The 24,007-nt window shown below is 31.7% G+C and overlaps 3 protein-coding genes across 3 annotated transcripts in view; 1 reads left to right on the forward strand and 2 right to left on the reverse strand.

The window, feature by feature from the left end:
- Window positions 1–8,782, reverse strand: part of LOC134691193 (uncharacterized) — a 32,127-nt gene extending 23,345 nt beyond the window's left edge. The window contains exons 1-3 of the mRNA XM_063551519.1: window positions 8,615–8,782; window positions 2,185–3,559; window positions 572–721 (exon numbers count right to left, since the gene is read on the reverse strand). Of these exons, the coding sequence (XP_063407589.1) occupies window positions 572–721; window positions 2,185–2,706 (672 nt within the window). The 5' untranslated portion in view covers window positions 2,707–3,559; window positions 8,615–8,782. The remainder of the gene's footprint in view (window positions 1–571; window positions 722–2,184; window positions 3,560–8,614) is intronic.
- On the forward strand, window positions 8,119–17,473 carry LOC134691196 (uncharacterized). Its single transcript, XM_063551521.1, has 4 exons — window positions 8,119–8,478; window positions 12,731–12,796; window positions 14,325–14,383; window positions 15,340–17,473. Exons 1-4 carry the CDS (start codon window positions 8,202–8,204, stop codon window positions 15,409–15,411), a joined length of 474 nt encoding a protein of 157 aa, XP_063407591.1. The 5' UTR covers window positions 8,119–8,201; the 3' UTR covers window positions 15,412–17,473.
- On the reverse strand, window positions 17,391–23,706 carry LOC134691194 (uncharacterized). Its single transcript, XM_063551520.1, has 8 exons — window positions 23,394–23,706; window positions 22,462–22,630; window positions 20,922–21,075; window positions 20,332–20,523; window positions 19,573–19,705; window positions 18,521–18,696; window positions 18,057–18,179; window positions 17,391–17,582 (listed from the first exon to the last, which is right to left on the reverse strand). The coding sequence occupies exons 1-8, from the start codon at window positions 23,563–23,565 to the stop codon at window positions 17,406–17,408; spliced, it is 1,296 nt and encodes a 431-aa protein (XP_063407590.1). The 5' UTR covers window positions 23,566–23,706; the 3' UTR covers window positions 17,391–17,405.
- Between the last annotated feature and the right edge of the window lie 301 nt (window positions 23,707–24,007).

Genomic DNA, 24,007 nt, shown 5'->3' on the forward strand with positions numbered 1-24,007 from the left:
GTGCAGAGAGGATCTTTTTTGTATCTGTTATATTTATTTATGACTTGAATGAATAAGCACTTATGGTTGTCCTATTTTGGAATACCATGTCCCGTCAGCTTCAGAACCAAACTTTGAAGAAGAAAATTAATAATTATCAAAGGTACCAGGATTATAATTTAGTACGCCAGACGCGTAAATTGATTGAAATTGATGAAAATTGATTCGTGACAGATAGTAGGACCGATATGACCATTTAGCACTCAAACTTTTTAAAAGTGCATAGCGTTATATGTAAGAAGTTGCACATTTTGCGTTGCTTCGCATACTTCTACTCGTATTACTAAGGTGTTTTTTACGATCGATGATTTTGAATTGTGACATATGATTTGAACCCCAGGTTAGAGCATGGTGCACACATGGTCCAGATAGACTGACATAGTATATGCAAACAATATTTTGTGAGTGTAACCGCTTGATACTTCATAAATCACTGTGAATATTTCGAAAAATAATATTTAAATCAAGACAGAGATCTCATACTCAAATAATGCAACTAAAATAACATACCATTCTTATTTATAATTTATACCTGCTCTATTAAAATGCTCACTGAGTTTTCTGTTTCTTTCTTCGCCATGTTTTGAGCTGAAAACGAGTTTCTCATATCTGTATCTAAGTGTAAATTCATGGAAAATCCTAGCAGAAATATTGGTATCGTGAGCAGGAAAAATAAGATAATCTGGAAATAATATAAAGACATATATAAACTGTTTTCTTTTTATGAAGTTATTCAATAAATATGAATAAACTGCTATTCATGATAAAGGCCAATTCAACAGAACGTTAATAATGCTATAATTAATCAAAATAAATGACGAGATAAATATAAAAGAATAATTAGAATGTGTGGGATGAAAACTAATGAGACAAGTATCCTCTGAAAACTAAATAACGTAGATGTTAGCATTTACAGGTTATCCATGAGCATAACCGTCTATAAAGCTATTAAAGACCATGATACAAAAACATATAAAACATTTTAAACAAGAAAACCAGTGATCGTACACTCTTAAATCATATTTTGATATAGCACAAGGTTATGGTTTTTTTTTCTCTTAGTCGATTAAATGTGTTCAGATTGTTGTCAGATGAAAAGAGGGTAGGGACAAATCTGATCATAAAGTTTTTACATAAATAAGAAAAACAATACGATAAATATGTATACATTCAGCATGTTCAGATTTGCCTTTGAATCTAAATAGTCATGCGACGTAAAATATGACATTGATGCATTCATAAATATTCTGTAGGAAGGACCAATTGATTTTAAAGGATATGATATTATTTTAACTTTAAAGGAAAACAAGTTAAAAAAAGGGAAAAGGAAAACAAATTGTGATTTAAATTTTTACCTAAATATTACAATAATTTTAGGTAACAAAATAGTACTAAATATTAAAAGTAGATTTACAATTTTAAAGATGTTTGGTACATAAATAGTACCTATGCAAAAGTAGCTGTGTAAATGATGAGAAATACTACATATTCGCTGTATCATTTTCAAAATCATTCAGGATATAAATGTTCAATTGTCTAGAATGTTTACTTAAAGAATCGTGATGCATTCATTTATATCTAGTTTATATACTAATCAACTGAAATCGTTCATAAAACACATCTTTGTTAATTTCCTTGGTGTCTCAGTTGTCAGGAAATGGATGAAAAAACGTTTGATCAGTTTCTGATATGTCAAATCGATGAAACAATTCACATATTCTTAACTTTGTTTTCCTTGGGTATCTCGATGTTTCCGATCTCTTTTCGTGTGTTTATCTTAAGCGCTACTTTATTGAAAATGATAAATTTAATAAATATTAATTCTTCAACAATTCTAGCAAAGACATTCTTCGCCTATGCGATTTAATTACAAACTTTGACACTATCATTGTTGACCAGCCAACACCGTAAATACTACGCATAAGTTTCGCTTCTGCGACTTTCACTACAAGCAAAATCTTCAAAGCATCTTTGGATAATAGCGTTTTATAATAGCTTCTTACAAATTAGAGACAGAACAAGAACCATTCCGGTCAATCGGATTCGTGTGGGCACTGACAATTATACCACATCTACTTATTAAAAATATTAATTGACTTTTGAGATATAGAATAAGAAATAAATGAATGAACACACTTCGCTTACCTTTTGTAGTATTGACCCGTTTAGTTCCTCGTACTGTGATTTATCCCTAGTAAAGGCAAGTTTTGGCAAAACCATCGTCACTGCAAAGATGACCCGATATCTCAAACGATGAGGAAGGCAACCAAACATTAGAAATACTAATGTCGTTGGCCAATAATCACAATAATTGTTGTCAAAGATGTAGAATTCAGTGGTCTCGAGTATTATTACTCCAATGATTATATATTTACAATAATTGTCTTGAATTTGTCTTATCATTGATGTTAGATAAAAAGCTACTAACACTAATAAACATATACATAGCACCGTTATAGTTGTGATTGATGACGAGTCCCATATGATTAATGTTACAATCTGTACGATGTTAAATACAATTCCTACAAAGATTAGACATTTGGAGAGTCTTCTGTATACGAACCATTTGAAGACATGATACTGAATTTCCGTTTGTTGATTTCTAAACCCATTCCATGACATAGGTTCCAATGGCGTCCTAGAACAAATTGGTTCGACTGATGTCATCGTTTTAAAATTGTTACACAATTTTATTCGGAAATGTAATAGTATCTCAGTATATATAATGTTTAAAGAAATAAATGGTCTTGAATTATGTTGCCAAGTATTTCCTGGTATAAGCCATAGTTATTCGTTGAATAATTTCATATTCGTTGTCACTCTTCACTGTAATTCAAAAATGCAAAGTAGCTGTCTATGACAAAGTTTATACATTTTTTCTGGTCGAATATTTTCCGGTAACATATCAATTATATTGCTCCTGTTGATGCTTAACACAAAGACGTTACAGACTAGCTGACAATGAATGTCTTTAATGTATTTATTCCGGTAAATCCGTATTGTGACGTCCGTTTTAATCTCTGATCAATACTAATTACGGACAAATTCGTATGTTCTATTGTCATGTTATCTTTCTAGGGATTCTTAACTTTAATTTGTTTATATCACAAAAGAAAACAAATCAAAGTTTGTGAAACAATCAGCCATCTTTCAGTGTTGACAACCATAGAACGTATTTAAACCAAAGGATTCTGATTCTGATAGCAATTACAATAATGCTGCTCGTATCATAAATTCAAGTAACAACAATAGTTACGATAATAATTATATAAAATTGTTCGTCGTCCATTTTTCGAAATACGAAATATATCAGCTAGCGACTGACTTTGATAGCATTCAATATGTATTTTTATTATCCCATTAATTTCCTATTAGCGCATCCATACTAAAATTGGTCTGAGTATTTGTAAATGTCGTTCTGCTGGAAGGTATGTCTCCTTAATGAAGTTTCCTCTTTGCGTTGTTATATTTTACTTTAATCTAGAACCCGTCCTCATCAACTTCCATTGCTTTCATTACCCTAAATTAAATTCTGTCAGATATTAATAGTTAATTAAAACATAATCGATAGTTATTTATTTCAACTGTACCATGTTGAGAGTTACTACAACAAGTTTATTTTAGATAACGACATTATACATGCTGTTTCCAGGCAGAAGATAATTGCTTGCAGAGCCATTTACTGTATTTGCATTTGATTTCAATCTCTTTCTACTTTGAAAGTTTTGAAAAAAATCCAATAACAACAAATTCTGCTTTAAAAATAAGAGTATTGGTCTATTGGGTCAGGTGCATTTTTGTCGGATTTCTTATATATTTTAGTGTACTAACTACAGTAAAAAGTATGTATCTTCATTTGCACATATATTTCGTATTTGCGCATTCATATCAAACTTGGTCTGAGTATTTCTTAATGTCGTTCTACTGGAAATTAACTCATCATAGATACTAGGATTAAAATTTTGTATATTACCAGACGCTCGTTTTGTCTACAACAGACTCATCAGGGACGCTCGAGTTCAAAAAGTTTAAGAGGCCATATAAAGTACAAAGTTGAAGAGCATTGAGAACCAAATCTTCTCTAATATTCAGCCTAATACAGCTACTATTGATGCTTAACACAAAGACTTTACATACTATCTGACAATGAATGTCCTTAATGTATTTATTCCGGCAAATAAATGTCTTTAATGTATTTATTCCGGCAAATCCGTAGTGTGACGTTCGTCTCAATAAAACCTAAGAATTAACAACTGCACGGCATTTTTTTTTTCTTTCTCTACCTTAAGGATGTTTGCTTGTCATGTTTTGGGTTTTTTTGGTCAGATTTTCGAAATCCTCTTGTTTTATCCATTTGAATGCCTTAAAAAATTTTGCCCATGGACTCCCATTTTACTTTTTATAAATCTTTTACATGTATAATTATAAGCCATTTGTAAAAGTCTTATCAAATCTTATTTATTTTCTGATAGTTTTTGAGATATTTAACTCGTCAATGATAAAGCTATGAAAAGTCAAGAGAGAACATTTTCCCACCAAAATTCAAATGACTAATATCTCGAAAACAAGCACATTGACCCCTATATGTTTTTGGCTATTTGTATTCCTCAATTAATACCTTATCAATATATATATCTATAAAACTAAAATTACGAGGTCCAATTTGTCAGCCGTCATCACCTAAAAACGATGAATCAAAGAATTCAACTTTATATATAGTTAATATAGGACAATGGTGTTGATTAAAAATTACATCACTCCTGACCCTTTTGTTTTCCACATAATTAATATTGCCAATAATTAACAAGTTCCGGAGCGAATCCGATACCGATACCAATAGTATATTCACCTGTTACCTGTTACCTTATCAGTACGTTCCGCAACTGACAGGCGCACCACGAATATTTTGCTATATACACGGATCATAATCAAAGAATTTAACTTTTTTATAACTAATTTAGGCCATTCCAGGCAATTTTATTTTCCAAATAATTTATATTACCAATAATTGATAAGTTCCAGGTCGACGGGTTCAAACAGAAATATTTTTTGAAAGCAGAGACAACTGTGCATCTTATAATGATCTATAATCGCCATGACTTTATCAGATGACAATACCAGTACTAAACGAAGGCTTACACATAGTTATATACTTTAATTCAGTCACTGAATGTTCTAGTGTGTTCTAGTATATACTAGTTTTGTGAAAAGTTATTTATTTTGAAACTGATCAGCAAACGTCCTTAAACGTTGCATTCTTTAACAAGAAGAAAGACTGACGTTGGCTTTGATTTAGAAAGAATTGTTTGCGATTGGTAGCCTGTTGAAAACTAAAACGATGTGCAAGTTTTCATAGTATAAAGATGACTAAATAGGATTTTGCAATAAAGATTCATTCGCTAAATATAACTTTATCAAATAGATGATGCGATTTTGAAGAAGAGAATATTCATATGGCTCTTTAAAAACGGGGGGGGGGGGGGGGGTGGATTTAAAATAAAAACAAAATTAAAAACAAAATAAAATGATTGTTAAAATAGTCTATTAATGACACGCAATAAATTTGTCAAGTTAGCATCCATTACATTTACTAAGATCATTTTCTAATCGATAGATGTAATCTAAGTTCCTTCTGGTTTAGTAGAGAATAAAATTGCTTTTGATAAATAAAAATTGAATATGATAGATGTGAAAATTGTATAAATGAATATTTCAGGTAAACCTGGCAATCATCATTACCAAGAGCTACAAATGTACCTTTAAACATAAAGATAGCGAAGGTATTAAAGTTATTTTCTCAATTATCACAGCACTGAACAAAATATTTTTGAGAGGATATTTCCAAAGTAGTAAATTAATATAATGTATTTCATGCAATCAAGCGCTATTGTGGGTTCCGTTTTGCATCAAGTGCACCCATTTTGTGAATTAAACCGATAAAATTTATAAAAATGTCATGACATAATATAAAATGAATCGATGCCGACTTTATTTTAAAGGCATTACATAAAGAGTATAATTAGTCATATTTTAGTAACAAATTTTATAGACAAATTTTTATCAGCGACCATTACGGAAATAGCACTTTTACAGAATTATCTCTGTGAAAGGATATGGATAGGGGTCCTCCGTTTATGTATTCTTTCGCTCATGATTGTGTAACGGTTGTATTCTGAAACATTGATCTTTTCTGTAATTTGTATATTTTTAACGGGATTCTAAGTTATTTTTATAATTTAGCACCCCTTTATTCTCTTTTCTTTTTTTGTCCATTTTTCTCGGTATATTATTGTTTTTTTGTTCTGTAAAGCCCATGGAATCCACAACCTCTTAATATATGATATCTTCCTGAATATAATTGTAATGTTTGCCGTCGGATGCTTTCCCGCCTTTAAGATATCCCATATTTTACTTTATACTAGTCTAGTAGTAGTATGCATGAGACGCGTTCGAAGAAAACATATTAATTTATCAAACTAAAAATATATCATAACAAAGGGGTTTTATAGGAAATTATCAATACCATATTAATAACAATAATACAACTAATAATGACTGTGCTAAACTTCAAGGTTAATTTCTGAATTTAGGAATATATTTTTGTTTTGAAAAACAGGAAAACACACTTATTATATAAACTAAACAATAAATTAAATGATTGTCAATAGACATTTTTGGAAATAGAAAAATGAGAAATCAATAAAAATAATAAGGGAAATATATAACATATACATTATTAACAAAATTACAGGATATAGATTCAAGTATATCCTAATTTTCCTACAGATATAATACTGAAAAGAACCCAAATAAGCTAATACTCAGAAATGTTCTGTCAAGAATAGATGCAAAAATTCCGTTTACGTATGTCGGCTTGTTTTGGGCTCTACATTATGGTATAGTATTGCAAAAGAGAATGGTAATATAGTAAGCAAGGTGTTGCTGTTACCCAATTTTTATGAACTTTTTTTTCATAAACATGATAACAAAAAAACGAAAAATAAGCGATATGTTTCGTTTTTTTCAGATTCATAAAACAGTTTATAGGTCTTTTTTTTCTGTACATTGTGTATGTCATTCCTGTTCGATTTAATAGCAGACACACTCACACAACATTTGAGATAAATAACTCTAGAAATTCTCACCACTTCTCTTACATTGACACTAGATGAAATGTAAAGTTGGACGCAGGGTTGCTTCGGGGAATACACATATATTATACTAAATTATTATCATGTTTATGAAGAAGAAAAAACGTTTGTATAGAAAAAAATCGCCAAAATAAATTCCACCAATTTAAAAGTGTGCATGCAAGCAAAGGTATTGATAAAAGTTTCTAATCCGCCAAAATAATAACCGCCAAAATATTCCGAATACCTTATTTATTGAAAATCGCGAAATTTTGCACCCCCGAAAATAACCTGCTATACAGGTATTATATGTATATTTATGTAATATTTGCCATCTGAAATTTACTAAACAAAAATATATCATTTATTAAAGAATGACCTTTTGAACTCACATTTTATCAATACCTTTGCATGCAAACTTTTAGATTGGCGGAATTAATTTTGGCGATTTTGTTCTATCCACGAAAATAAGCAAAATTTACAACCCGCGAAAATAACCCGCTATATGACACCATACGTGCATTGCATTGCATTGTATTATATTGTATTGCATTGCAGGTGTTTGTTTATTTTTTTTATGATCAAATTGAAACTATAATTCCAAGGAAATATCTAATTTCTGAAATACAATATAAATTTAACTTGTATATGTGGATTTTCAGTTATATGATCTTATAGTTGTTTTGTTATTCTAACAAACATTTTATTTAAAGTGGCAATAAACAGGTATATACTCTTTTTCCTGTTAAATCGTTAAACAAAATCTTTTTCTTAGAGGTTTTCTGTACTGAATGAATATTCTGGCTTACAGCAACCATGTCTTGACCTTACCAAGATTACAACAAAAACAATGCAGCGCAACACTTGAAGAGACGATCTATCACGTGACCATATATAGTAAAACATCTATTTAAATTCATTTATCATACATCTATTTAAAGGTAACAATTTTACCTACAAATACTTCCTCCTTTCATTTACTTTTTCTTCCTGTTTTGAAATTATATGTTCAATAAAAGATAGGAATTCGAGATGGCAACATCGAAGCCTACTTCTACGACGGATTACATTTATGAGATTAACAAGATGGTACACAATATGAACAGTCTTCTTGGACATGGTATAGTCGATCTTCGTGACCATCTAAAGAAGAAAAATTCTACAGAAGAAACCCAGGCAGTTTTACAACTAGACGAAAAATTCTGTGTTGAAAAAGACCATCTAAAAAATCAATTGGACGAATTCACTAATCTATGTGAACAATTAAGATCACCCACCATTCCCACTGTAATGAGGAAAACGAAAGGGCGTAAGTGTTTAAAACTTTCATCAGTAATTCAAACTTTAAATTAAATCAATCAGGAAGTTATCTTTCAATATACAATAATATTCACTTTAATCATATCGGCCATTACATTTAGAGAAAGTTAGAATTGTACACTTACACTTCAGAGATTCTTTCTACCGATGTGTCAATGTTGCTGTATACTCACAATGTCATATCAGTTATAAAGACTCCTAAAAAATATCACCAAAAAACAGTTTTTTGATATTATATTATGTTCCTAACAGGAAGAAAACAGGGAAGTCTGTTAACAGATAAAGAGATCAAAATGATTTCTAAATGAATAATTTATCATAAAAGAAAGTTATGTTGATATAGAGGAAATCATTCGATCATATCCACCAACAACCTGTACTAATAAATTTTACAGCAGAAAATTGGAAATTCGTTTCTTTTGATATAAAAAAAAATAAGGAGATTCAGTATGATTTCCAATAAGACTCCTACCGTTAACGGTCAAATGAAAGGGGCGAATAAGACTGTGATGTGCTACTTTCAACAATAGTTTATCATAACCCATAACCTGATACACAAGTTGATCGTTGATGTTTCAATTTTTCATGCTCATATTAAATATATACGTGGATTTTGTTGTCTCATTAAATATATACGTGGATTTTGTTGTCTCATTAAATATATACGTGGATTTTGTTGTCTCATTAAATATATACGTGGATTTTGTTGTCTCATTAAATATATACGTGGATTTTGTTGTCTCATTAAATATATACGTGGATTTTGTTGTCTCATTGGCAATCATACTAGATCTTCTTATGTATCTATCTAGTGACAACTTTTTCTCATATTTCAGTTTTTTATATGCGCATGTGTTGCAGTGAAGTCTCGGATTTCATTAAACGTAAAATTGATATTACTGAAAGCGTTTAAAACAGGGTTATCATATAGATATAATAAATTTGGTCAGCATTTTTTTAATTTTGACATAAATATAGAAATACGATTCGGGTTTACTGCAATAATTTGATATAATGAGGCATTTTGCATCAATATTTCTACGGGTTATACATGTAGTTTATCAAAGTTACAAATTATGAGGTTGTTTTCTGTAAATCTTTCTTTTTTAGCTTCATAGACTCACTTTCTGTAAAAGTTTTGTCTGTTGTTGTTTTATTAAGCCCCAGTCCCACTAGACCACGATCGCACCACGCTCACCGCGATCTAAAATAAATTCAGAACGTGGTGAGGTCGCAGTATGAGCGGCATAAAAATGTAAATTTCCATTGCTTGCAAGATGCTTCTACGTCCCCATTACGCTTCTACAACGAACGCGCTACGATTATAAGACGTTCTCACCGCGCTTATTCTGCGACCTCGCTACGCTTATCAAGATCTTTCTACGCTCATCACGTTCTCACTACGATCATACCACGCGTTATCCGATTGCAACACAATCTTACCACGTTTCTACTGCGCTTTTAGCACGTTCTTACCACGATTATACTACGTTCATACTTCGATCTTACTACGTTCTCAGCAAAAACGTAAACATCGTGTTCCATATCAATACAGTTCCATTCTTTCTATTTCTGATTAATACGTAGATTTCTCTGAAACAATACAGTCATGCCACCAAAATCTACTAGAACACATGGGCGTGGTAGTATGTGTTGATGTAGAGGCAAAGAGAGTTCTGATAGTAACGAATCCTGATCCAGCAGAGATGACGGACCGACCAATGTAACATAAATTACAACCTATTGCTGGTTCATCAAGCTCAAACGACGACATCTAGTGAACGATAGCAGAGATGACACACATGTGTCAATATTAGTAGATAAAGGTAGATGTGGTATGAGTCAATGAGACAACTCTCCATCCAAGTAGCAATTTAAAAAAGTAAACCATTGTAGGTCATGGTACGGCCTTCAACACGGAACATTGGCTCACATCGAACAGCAAACTATAAAGGGCCCCAAAATCACTAGTGTAAAACCATGCAAACTGGAAACCCAACGGTCTAATCTATATAAAAACGAGAAGCATGGTTTGGAAAATGGACAAGAATTCCTTATTACAAACAGACAAACAAAAACCTATGGAGATTTCATATATTTTATGTGAAAATGACAATAAGAATGAAAGTCGTAGTATGAACGTAGTGAGGTTGTAAGAAGAGCGTGATGAGGACGGCAAGGGCGTGCTAGAATCGTACTGTGATCTTGAACAGCGTGGTGTAAACGTGGTATGGTCGTAGTGGAAGCGTAGTTGGGTCGCTTTGAGGACGTGATGGTCGTAGTGAGGTCGTAATAACGTCGCTGTGAGATCGTAGCGCAGTCTCTCCGAATAGAACCACGCTTTTGCCACGCTCTCGCTACGATGGCACAGCGACCTTTGCGATCTTTCCATGACCTTAGTGCGCTATCACTACGCTTCTACTACGACCTGTTTTCATCACGACCGCACCACGATTGTTTTGAACATGTTCAAAGTTGGCCACGCTCATCACGATCTTGAAGACCTCACCACGACCGTGCTACGACCTTACTGCGATCTACACGATCGTACTACGATCATCAAAATTTGCATTTTTTTCGCAGATCGATCATGGCCTAGTTGGACTGGGGTATTAGCTATTCGTTTTTAACCTCAATTCAATTATTTACAGTTGGAAAAATCGCAAGGGTTTCTTCTGTCTTTTTAGTGTTTTGTTTCCCCAAAGTTTGTTTCACTGCATATATAAAAAAAAAAAGGAGATGTGGTATGATTGCCAATGAGAAAACTATCCACAAAAGACAAAATGACACAGACATTAACAAGTATAGGTTACCGTACGGCCTTCAACAATGAGCAAAGCCCATGCCGCATAATCAGCTATTAAAGGCCCCGATAAGACAATGTAAAACAATTCAAACGAGAAAACTAACGGCCTTATTTATGTAATCATTTTATTCATGTATGTGTACTTTTCCAGAACAGTTTGATTTTATTAATAGTTCATAGATTTAGGAAGATGCGGTATTAGTGTCAATGAGACAACTCTCCATCCAAGTCACAATTTATAAAAGAAAACCATGATAGGTCAAGGTACGGTCTTCAACACGGAGCCTAGGCTCACACCGAAAAAGCAAGCTATAAAGTATGTATTTTGAACGGAATGATGGTTATCAATTTAAAGTGAAAACCCAGCTTTTCAATTTTGGAAAATATAGATAAAGACAATTACAAATTTAGTCATTAACACTCAGGATATTCAAACAATGAAAATGGTCATATTAAATACACAAAGAACGGACATGCACTCTTCAGCGAAGTTTGATATGGAATATTTTCAAAGAAATTGTCACAAATAAGCACGAGGAAATATAATTGGGAAGATATAGAACAATGATGAGAAAAAAAGTGACGATCGCCAGGAAACACAGATAACTAACAACAACAAACACACATGGGCGTTTGGATATAAACTATACAAAGTTGTCAAATCAAAACTGGTGCAATTGTTGAGACTTTGGTAGTTGTATATTTTAAATTATGAAATTTTATATTTACGCCAGACGCGAGTTTCGTCTACAAAAGACTCATCAGTGACGTTCGAATAAAAAAAATGCTAAAATAGATTCTGCTTTATAAGTAATATGAAAGGCCAATATCTGTATAAATCTCTTACTTATCATCAAACATGCAGCTGTATTCACAGAACGACCGACTTACATTTTGTAAATATTCAGAGGTATTCCTTTCTTTACTTTTATGTTGTTTTGTTCTCAAATAGTAAAATATTAAAAAGTCATACTCATATTGTTTACTACACTTTGTAAGATGATCTCCAACAAGCGATAAACATGCATACTAACTTTCTATTATTTCTGTGTGCATGTACTGTATCATAAAGTACTCATGGTACTAGCATATACATTAAATTGTTCAACTTCCTTGATTAAGTTACAGGAACAAGCACACGTCAAGGTCAAACGTTAAAAAATGCATCAAAATTTAAGAAAGGGCATCGGTGGGGTGGTTTTAAAGAAATATGTGTTTACCCGTGGCATATACATGTCCTTCCTTATAGCGAATTGGGACTTTTATGTAAAACGCAAACTCGGAATTGTATATTTCATTTATTTTTATCAGTCTACATAATGAAAAGAAATATTCCGTAATTTCTAGTATTTACAGTTACTAGTTTTAAAAACGCATAATAAATACGTTTAAATATGTATGAAGTATATCTTAAGTTAAGTGTGATATTTTTCAGGCAATGGAGAAGAACAAGAGGACAGTGGATACATGGGTAGTCAAGGCTCACATGTTTTTGGAAGCGGTAAGAAGACAAACGTCACTTTTTTTGCATGCACCGCGGCCGAAGCAACCACAAATATTCACTTAACAATTATTATTCCTTATAAATAGATAAAAGAAGATGTGGTATCAGTGCCAATGAGACAACTAGCTCTCCACCCAAGTCACAATTTGTAAAAGTAAACCATTATAGACACGTTTTAATGTAATTGGGTTTATTTTCTGATTTAATGGTTCGAAATTTATTGTTAAAAATAAAAATAATAGATAGTTTGGATTGATAGCTAAGGCAGAACTTTTGACTTGGAACTGATCGTGATTCATAACTCAGTCGCAGATTTCTGCGATACAGGCCTGGAAGATACAATATACACAAGCATAATCATAAAAAGACAGATTTAGGATTTTAACCGCAAGATCTGCTAATAATAAGTATGTCTATTTAGAAAGTGTAAGTTCTCATGATGAGACTCATCTTGCAAGTTTTATTCTTTTAAAAAAAAATATATGACAAACCTTGTTCTTTGTTTTAGATGAACTACCTTGCCATTATTTTTAGCTGACATACCTTGTTTTTTTTAAATTTCATATGACATATCGTGTTCTGTCTTTTAGGTTACATACAAAGTTCTTTATCTTAGATGACATATCTTGTTCTGTCTTTTAGGTAACATACATAGTTCTTTATCTAGATGACATATATTGTTCTGTCTTTTATGTTACATGCATAGTTCTTAATCTTAGATGACAGATCTTGTTCTGTCTTTTAGGTTACATACATAGTTCTTTATCTTAGATGACATATATTGTTCTGTCTTTTAGGTTACATACCTAGTTCTTTATCTTAGATGACATATCTTGTTCTGTCTTTTAGGTTACATACCTAGTTCTTTTTCTTAGATGACATATCTTGTTCTGTCTTTTAGGTTACATACAAAGTTCGTTATCTTAGATGACATATCTTGTTCTGTCTTTTATGTTACATACATAGTTCGTTATCTTAGATGACATATCTTGTTCTGTCTTTTAGGTTACATACAAAGTTCTTTATCTTAGATGACATATCTTGTTCTGTCTTTTAGGTTACATACAAAGTTTGTTATCTTAGATGACATATCTTGTTCTGTCTTTTATGTTACATACATAGTTCGTTATCTTAGATGACATATCTTGTTCTGTCTTTTAGGTTACATACAAAGTTCGTTATCTTAGATGACATATCTTGTTCTGTCTTTTATGTTACATACATAGTTCGTTATCTTAGATGACATATCTTGTTCTGTCTTTTAGGTTACATACAAAGTTCTTTATCTTAGATGACATATCTTGTTCTGTCTTTTAGGTTACATACCTAGTTCTTTTTCTTAGATGACATATCTTGTTCTGTCTTTTAGGTTACATACAAAGTTTGTTATCTTAGATGACATATCTTGTTCTGTCTTTTATGTTACATACATAGTTCGTTATCTTAGATGACATATCTTGTTCTGTCTTTTAGGTTACATACATAGTTCGTTATCTTAGATGACATATCTTGTTCTGTCTTTCAGGTTACACACATAGTTCAAACAGCGGAATACAGGACGCAACACCGCATGATACATCACAGGTATTTGAATGTCTCGTTGATAGAAAATATATTCAAATAAGTTAAACATAGCTGAAATCGTTTGTCGACTTCTTATATGAGTACTTGCCTCTAAATGGCAATTGTTAATAATTTTTGCGATCTTTTTTAATCATTTAGAAACCATACGTTAACTTAAGATAAAGAGAAATTAAAAAGAAAATATTCTACAGGACAAGTTAACCCATAAAATTTGACGAAATGTCGATTCTTTAAAGGGGTCATTGTCTAAAATTACGATTATTTGTTAGGTTTTCGTTAGGAAAAAACATGTTATCAATAGGTTAGTATGGCGGGTGGTCGACGGACAGTGAGCTAGCTGGCGGCTGAAATCATACAACCAATGATTTAGAAGGTTTGATATATTGATACAAATATATTGAAGATCAAGTTCGATATTGATGAGTTATGGTCCTTCGTTGGGTTGGATATGGTTTTCAAATAATAATATAAACTTTATTATTATGTTATGAATGATGGAAACATTCTAATATTGATGATTTTCACTTTTACCGTTTAGGAGTTATGGTTATCGATCATAATTTGGGAAAAAACAAAGAATCTGGCAGGTCGAAAATTCTAAAAGCGCCTTACAAAATATGTTTGCACTATTTTTCTAAAATATTACCATAAAAGACAAAGAAACCCTATTTATACCAAAAATGATAAGCAATAAAAGATCTGCAAATATATAAACATTTCTTAAATACTTATAGGAGTGTTTGTCAAACAATTTGAGAAATAATGAAAAGAGTCATGAAAACATATCAGTTATACATGATCAATAAAATTAAGTTCCAATCTGAATTCAAAATAGAAAATGCAGATAGATTAAGGTGAACACGTCTGTAGCATAACAATTCTATTTTGCTACCCCTTTTTCACATTTGCACATGTATTTTCGTTCTTTTACAGATTTTTTTAAAATTCTTTTTAAGGTAAGGAAAGCCATAATTTTGACCACATCCGACATCGAAGATCTACACCTACCTTCCAACAAAGATTCGTGATTGTGCAGCTACACTCTCAGAACATCTTTTAAACTGACAAATGATTACTTTTTACCAACGTCTACCACAGTTTAATTTTTGTCGAAGCTTACCTCGATACTGTCGTTTTGATATTGTAAACGTGGATTTGTCGGAACCAAAGTAATGCATGTATTTATGGTTGAGGTGGACAGTTGGCGTTGCTCCTGAAATTTTTATAATTAGAATGACGAACTGGCTTAGCGAGCTGGTATTTATGACTCAGAGTTTTACCGTACGCTAAATACGAATATGCCGGTTTTGCCATCTCTGTGAAATATTTTATTTTTATGGATAGAGTAACAGTTACAATCAATCCACCCTTGGTCAAACTCTTATATATTTTAAAGAGTTTGGATGTTACTATATGGTGCCAGTTATACAATTTTGTGATAGATTGTAATTTTGTTATTTATCTTATGTTACGTTTAAATATAATGTTCATGTTATGAATCATCTTTATTTATTTATATATACCTCATTTTGCATTTTTTTTATTGTAACTGTTGTATTTGAGGGTGAGTCATTTGCTCTACTTGTATTTTTTTTAGATACTTTAATTGGCATAATTTTGATATGCATAATATATATAGTTCTTTTTGAGGCAGTTACGGTTATAATTTGCTAACAAAACAGTGTCATTTTGTTCTCTTGTGAAGAGTTGTCTCATTGACAATCACGCTACAACCTCTTTTCTACAAAGATTCTTTGACGGGGTATCAGATATCTCGTCAATACTGACACATATACATCGTGACTAGGAAATAATCTTTCAAAATATGATTTCCTGTAATTGTTTCAAGTGTAATAGAAGAATAAAATTCATTCAATAAAAATGTTAAGAACTAGCTGTTTATCATTATATAAAATGTTGATAAACAGTAACCCCAAAATAAGACCTAAATGAAATGGAAAAACATAAAATACAAGATAGGGAATAACTATAAATGAGGAGAATAACCTGGGATGCTAACAAATGTGGGGTTGTTATACAAGACGGTCTAGATTTGGGAGGGAGTGGGGTTCTTCATTTCTGAATTATTTAATTCTTTAGTCGCCATTATCGAACTTGTGAGGCAGCAGTTCTTCTGTACCATTGAGCTGTTTCATTTACGATCTACATTATTTTTCATACACAGAGACAAGAGTGCATTTGTGTAAAATAACTTGTTGAATACGTATTCATTGAAGTCATTGGATTCAATCCACAAGCAGTGGCATCAACCCAGTAGTGAACATGCGAAATTAAAAAGAATACCAATTGGAATTTAAAAAGACTAAATATTTGTATAAAAAAAATCCATCAAAATGATTTCCGAGCTACTCATTCATCCTGAAGATAATTCATTCATGTTTTTTTTCATGTTTTTGTAAAATATATCGCATTGAATGACATCGTTTACTTGAATCTGAGATATAATGCATAGAATTATTTCTTACTAAAATTAAGTTTTGATAAGCAATGTCCATTTATTTTTGTGTTTATATCATTACGAATATACGCCAAAATGTTGTAAAATCTATGAACAAAATTACAAATCTGATAGCAAAAGATTGAAGGACATTTAGAAAATTACCCTTTTATGAAATAAATTCATGGGGACTTGGCCACTCTTTCGTTCTCATAAGAGTTACATTTATTTATGTCTTTGTTAACATAAAGTGTTTGGAAGTTAATAAAGAAAAGTGAATATGAGCACTTAATGAATCTTGTTTCTCTCAAAATAAAATTTCAAACTAAATAATTGGTTCTAATCTTATTAGATTTACAGTTCTGATATTAGAAAATCAAATGTGGATCGGACACAGCAATACATAATTTTCATATGAAATCTAAATATATATGAATTGAAGTGGAAGAGTTATTTTGGTTTGATTCAGTGTCATGTAAATCTATTTTGTTATGAACATTACAGTATTACATGAATCTTTTATTTATATAAAAAATGAAAATATATGTGTTTTAATATTATTGTTTAAAGTTCGTCACGTACAAAGTTGCCTTGTTTGGTACGTGCATCATTAAATATTCTAGAAAGGTGTACGAGTTTGTTGGGTTTTATATTTTCCAATTGGTCTCTGGTCAGCTCTGTCTGTCCAGGTTTATCTGTTAGAACATCGAATGCCTCTCTGGCTGAGGTATGGTCAGGATACTATAAATAAAAATAGAAAAAAGTATTGGTTTAAACAAATTTATATAGATATTGATAAAGAAATCTCAAATCACTCATACAAATACAACAACCGTGTAAGTGATGCTTTAAATGCTTCAATATACCTGTTCATATTTTAAAGTCACTTTGAATCTGGCATTTCTATTAAATACATATCTAGTTCTTTTCATTTTTATTTGTATGATCAAACTTTGTACACAGTCGGCTAAAATTTTATGAATAGCAACATTTGGTATGTTGCAGACGAAATATTTACATGAAATAAAATGAGTAGTGTATAAAATTCAATGAGATAGCAGTTCAACGACAGATGCTTCTACAAAATATACATCTCAGTATCAGCATGTGGTCCTCCACCAATCGTTACATTATGCCTAGACTAATAGTAGTTTATACAATTTTTATCTGAAAGTCGACGTAAGCATGGTGTTAAAGCCTGATGTTTACATTTACCTGTTCCAAAGCATCTTCAAAGAAATGTTCAAATTTTTCATAGTGAATTTCATCATCAGCCCTCAATAATATATCAAGGTATTTCTTCAAAATAGATGGTTCCATGTTCTTTGCAGATATTTGCTGAAATAAACAAATTATTTGATGAAGTATAGAGATCGGTACAAAGTTAGACTTATAATCCTACACATAGACATCAAAGACGAAGCCTTATTAATGGTTGTTCATTAACCTTTTCTTAGAGATTTCTTATTTTAGTACAATGAGAAAAATCTAAAGGGCTGTGCATTTTTTTTGTAAAACGTCTTATTGATTTTTAAAGTAGACTGATGATTAAATTACCATTTCTATTCCCAAACCCAGTGTACCTTAATGGCAAATATGAAAAAAAATATGGTATTATAAATTTTTCAAAGAAATATCGGAAAAACATTTTACATGAATTATATTATCAATTAACTCACCCTTTTAGAATCTCTAACAACCCAAACATATGCTGCATCAGACAATTTTTCTTCTTTCTTCTGTCCATTTTCATCAGTGGTAAGCTTACAATCTGATGAATCAAACACCTTCGATGGAGCAAATAATATGCTGAAGGAAATACCACGACCATATGACCTGACCTGATGTAAATAACCTACAAAATATTTATGTTTTTACTATATTTGAGTAGACTTTTGCAATAATGAGTAGTCAGTCATGTGCACGGATTTCTCACACGCAGTATAAACTTTTATGTTCAGTGGACCGTGAAAATGGGATAAAATTGGCATTAACATTAGAATATCATTCATTGGGAACATGTGTACTAATTTCAAATTGATTGGACTTCAACTTCAACACAACGTTTAACTTGAGCGAGGCAGATGAACGAACGGACAGACGGAGGAAGGAACTAGTTAACGGACACACAGACCCAATAACATAATGGTCCTCTTAGGGGCATAAAAATATCCTTGACTATATTTACCAAATGAAAAATGTAAAATGTTAATTTCTTTTTTAACCAAATAATTCCAGAAAGAGTTATTTCCCTGTGCCGCCAGTTTTTATGTCAACGTTCACAAATTCCTTCACAAATCAAACAAATTGAAAATGAATAGCTAGAACAAAGAAAATTATATCAGTGGCGGATCCAGAACTTTTCCTAAAGGGAACCATATTTTCCCCACAAAAGCCCCCCCCCCCCCTACATCCGCCTTTGTATATGTGAGGCTTGTTTTATTCAACAAATTGGATACCAAAGATCTTTTTATCAGATATGCTTGTACCACATCTTTTAATTCGGCGACTCAAATTGGTGAATCAACCAATATGCATATGGTGGGCCGGGGAAACAACTTTAACTCAATAAATTGTCTTTATTCTAAGCATTCATTGCATGCATATATCTGCGCTTATTTTTTTACATTTCTTACTTTGTCTCAATGATCAATAAGTTTTATTGATCTGATGCTACCGTCCTTTAGTTAAGATGTTTATTAACGACAATAAATACTAGATTATAACCTACCAGCTGGGATGAGTATACAGTCTCCCTGATTTATTGTGGCATACGACCATGGTATATTAGCGATGTCTTTATTTTTGAACATGTTTATCATATCCATGTCTAACTTGGAGAATCCAGAGCCGGCATTGTGGTACTGATAATGATAAAAAGAAATATGTTAATGAAATTAAATAGTTTCGTGAATTCGTCTAAATGATAAAAATAAAACACGTAAGGTGATACTAATGAACAAATATCTGCTTACCCTTCAGAAGCATCAACGATCACCCCCACTTCTTGGTAGGGTTCGTGTTGCTTAGTCTTTAATTGTCAGTGTTGTATTTTGTAAACGTGTTGAATCTCTCGTCGTCTTTCGTTTGGTTGTTGATTTTGCTATGACGTTATCTGTTTCTCTCGACCTATTATACGATTTTATAGTCCATTGTTATCTTCCCCCTCAGTTGGTATCTCCCCCCTCATGATATATAGTTCGTCTAATGGCGAACAAATAAATTAATGACCTAATGAAAAATTCATCATGGTACTCCTAATACTTACAGACTTTAAAAAAGCAATACTATTGTGAAACAACAATGCAAAATTAACGGAACACAAAGATATAAGGCGAACAAACAACAAAATAAAAGACCGCATGTGTCATATTACCTGCTCTTTTTTGTATAGTTTTACATGGTATTATGGAGAAGACTTCATACGTATAAAGGACTTGTGTCTCATCCATTTTGCTTTGATTTAGAAAATAGAATATGTTTAAACTACCTTCTCTGTATAATCAAAAGACGATTTGTATTGTTCATCTATCACAATAAAATCTTTCCTTCCAAACAGAACACAATGTATGTTATGGTCGTCATGACTATGGAGTAATGAAGCTGTCCCGCCACTGCTCATCCACAGTTCTGCTTCCTGTAATCTTTGTCTGTAGGAGCCACACCGTAAACAGTCGGGAAGCTAAGGGGAAAAAGTGAGAAACACTAAACAGAAACATTCACATCAAAAGTTACTACAAAAACAAAGGAAAGAACTTAACTAATAAAAAAACACAAAAAAATATTTACATGAATATTAACTACATAAAGGAAAATCATTCAAAATACATTAAGGTTAAGCAAAAATGTTTTTCTCATCGAATATAACAATTTTTTTTTTGGAATAATTCATTTGTTAACAACTTTTAAAAATTCTCAAGATTGAATTGATATACAGGTTTTAAAATAATTTGACGTAATATAGTTATATTTGAAAATTTCCATTTGTACAATGGCATTTACTTTAAATAGTAAAGACTATAATTCCAAGACTCGAGTACATGAAACTATTGATAATTAAAAACAAGCAAGGCTACCTACAGGAAGTTCATCTGCCATTTCTTTTGGCATCGTGGTCGCAAGCCACCAGTCATCGTACATATAATCTAGAAGAAATTTTTTGAACTGCATAAGGCTCTGAACTCGTCTTTGTAACTGTTTCTTTATTGTTGTTGTTATACTCAGATTACCAAATCTACAACCATAAAAATTTGCTAACAATAAAAGGACTGGAGTACTGTTTAACTGGATTTTTTTTACTCAGCTGACCAGAATAGCTGATGGCTGACGAATGAATGACAAATTCCAATTTAATTGTTATTTGGTCCAGTGGCAAATATTTCAGGCCTACAAATAACATAACAATTAGGTAGCTAGTGTTGATGACAAATTTATACGTGTCAAATCTTTTAATAACATTTATACTTATGTTAAGCTAAAAAAAAATGATGTCAATAGTCATTTTATATGTGATTAATTTGATTTTGTAAAAATGCTTATAGAGAAACCATATTAGGGTTAGATTCTTTAGAATATGAAAGGATTAATAGTTATTGTCATTCAAAGATGTGAATATTTTATAAATTGGTAAGACAATGTTAATTTTAATGATATAAACATTAACACCCCTCGCTATCGCCTCGGTGTAATATTCATATATGTTTATCTGTATCAAATATGTCCAATTATTGCCTAATCTATTATCGAAAACAGAGATAGTCCTAATATTTGATATTTGGTAAAAAGGAAAATATTATTATGTTATATTGTTCTACTCGGACTTTTTGCAATCGTTGTAAAAATGAAGGATCATGCAGATATGAGAAATAAACATTTGGGAAAATTTGAATTTATCATATTTTTATGCGATTTTTATTCTATCTGATTATTATAGAAATTTAAATCCAGTAGATTTCTATCAGTTTACTTAATATGTATTCCCTATATCATAAGAACAATTTCCGTTGAATTTGCAAGTATAAGGATATTGATTTTTTTTATATATTCCTTTTAAATCTTTGTCATTTGTAATTCTCTATTCTTAAAGTGTAATTAGTCATTGAAGACAATTTGATAGATATTAATAAGATATAGCATATTAGGTAAAACTCTACTCGGTCTACCTTCTAAGAGTAGAGGGTTAGGGCGGTACAAATAATCTGCATACAATAGAAAGTATTAAAAAAAATATCTGTAACACAGAAAAACGGGTCATATCCCAACGTGGTGTGGTTAAAAGGGGTGCTGTTGTAAAACAATAATTCATTACTGGTTAAAAGGGGTGCTGTTGTAAAACAATAATTCATTACTGGTTAAAAGGGGTGCTGTTGTTACACAATAATTCATTACTGGTTAAAAGGGGTGCTATGTAAAACAATAATTTGTGGGTGGGTGGGTGGGTGGGTGGGGTGGTAGTGGTGGTGGTGATGGTGGTGGGTGGGTGGGGTGGTGGTGGGTGGTTGGTGGTGGTACTATAAAGAATCATCTTTTTGTTACTAAATATCTATAACATATATTCCTAGTAGAATATCATATTTTAATTTACTATTGTCAACATACATCGTATTCTAACTTGACTTACTTGTCCTTTAAATATTTATCTTCTTTCCAAGTATTAAATACCGGTAAGTCTTTTAGTGCTTCCCGTATTACAACAGGTCGACTTTGTTTGACATATTTCATCTCAAATGAATGGGCATCGGGCATGTCTAAGATTTCTTTCACTTTACCAGCTGGTTTCCGTTGATATCCTACAATAAAAAACAAAATAAAATTGAAACTATAGAATGCGTTTAACTTGTACATATTTGTCGAGAACGCTTGGAATCAATTGAATATGCAACAAAATGAAGTATTCATTTCGGCAGATGTGTTATAAAAAAGCTGCACTAACACAAATATTCATGTCCCAATTATCCAAAGTAAGGGACTAAAACGTTCAACTTTGCTGTAATTCAATGGTTTTTGGTGAAGTTATATATGTTTTTGATTTCATTGTTTTGTGACAATACGGTATGCATGTGTTTCACTAATGGTAAAAGGTCGTACGGTAACCTATTGCCGTCACCATTTATCATCTGGACTCTGTTTGGTATAGTGGTTTCGATGGCATTCATACGACATCTCCTGTTTACTAGATCGAAAAAACCATGACTTCTCGCACTGAAGACGAACAAGCTACCACAAGAACATTGTGGCGGTTCGTGCAAAGCAATTGGTGTTTGCGGTGCCATCGAGTAGCATTAACAAGAATTTACTTAGTGGTCCAATAAAATAATGGTTGGAAATTACCTAGTAGTGCAATTGAAAAACATCAACTAAAAATTACCTATTGCATGGTGTCATAGAAAACCATGACTAGAACTTACCAAATGGCCTAACTGAGGAAAATTGACTCTAGAACTTAGCAAATGTTATCATAGCTTAACATTAATTAGAATTTAACTGATATTACCATAGAAAACCAAAGCAAAACATTGACTATTACTAACCCATTGACTATACAGAACTTACCTAAAGGTCTCAGATGTCCAAGTGGGATGGCAGATGATGATGTATGCTTGATGACCGGTGGGAATGCAATATCCATAGACATGTCTTTATGAAATCCTACTTTGCATTCAAATATATTCCAAATATCACTAAGTATAAACAAGTAAGTACAAAAGGCCGCAAACGAATTCATTATTACTACTAGTTGTCTGTAAAAATGTCTACTGAATCATCAGTTCCGGTCTTACGTTGATATTTTTGTATATTTTCGCCACGTCGATCTATTATATGCAGTTGATATTATTGAATTTGAGATAAAAAGACAAATTGTTATATTATTGACTTGAGTGATAGATTTCGTAGCAACAGCTTGTATGGTGTGTAAAGGTTTGAAAGAGATTTAATTTTATCAGTCAATGTGTATCGCTGAGGTCTAACCAGTAGAAATCAATTTATTATGAAAGTTTTAAAACGTTTTATTTTAAAAAATAAGAGTTTAAAAAAATATCGAGAAACTATCGAATTTTCGAATGTCTAGATTAAATAGAGGATATTCTTATCTTTAAAATGCAGTAATACATTTAATAAAATAATAGACTTTTTTTCATATTTAGAGGCGTCATGTGTCGTAATAG

This window comes from Mytilus trossulus, chromosome 11 (genome assembly GCF_036588685.1).
Source record: "Mytilus trossulus isolate FHL-02 chromosome 11, PNRI_Mtr1.1.1.hap1, whole genome shotgun sequence".
Classification (NCBI taxonomy): Eukaryota; Metazoa; Mollusca; class Bivalvia; order Mytilida; family Mytilidae; genus Mytilus; species Mytilus trossulus.

What these genes read in the sequence shown, in the direction of transcription:
- LOC134691196 (XM_063551521.1), top strand. Translation starts at nt 8,202, where the DNA reads ATGGCAACATCGAAGCCTACTTCTACGACGGATTACATTTATGAGATT. An exon ending in CTCACATGTTTTTGGAAGCG is followed by an intron (nt 12,797 to 14,324) that starts GTAAGAAGACAA and finishes TCTGTCTTTCAG; the next exon opens with GTTACACACATAGTTCAAAC. An exon ending in CACCGCATGATACATCACAG is followed by an intron (nt 14,384 to 15,339) that starts GTATTTGAATGT and finishes ATTCTTTTTAAG; the next exon opens with GTAAGGAAAGCCATAATTTT.
- LOC134691194 (XM_063551520.1), bottom strand. Translation starts at nt 23,565, where the DNA reads ATGAATTCGTTTGCGGCCTTTTGTACTTACTTGTTTATACTTAGTGAT. An exon ending in TGGACATCTGAGACCTTTAG is followed by an intron (nt 22,631 to 23,393) that starts GTAAGTTCTGTA and finishes TTTTTATTGTAG; the next exon opens with GATATCAACGGAAACCAGCT. An exon ending in GATAAATATTTAAAGGACAA is followed by an intron (nt 21,076 to 22,461) that starts GTAAGTCAAGTT and finishes TTATGGTTGTAG; the next exon opens with ATTTGGTAATCTGAGTATAA.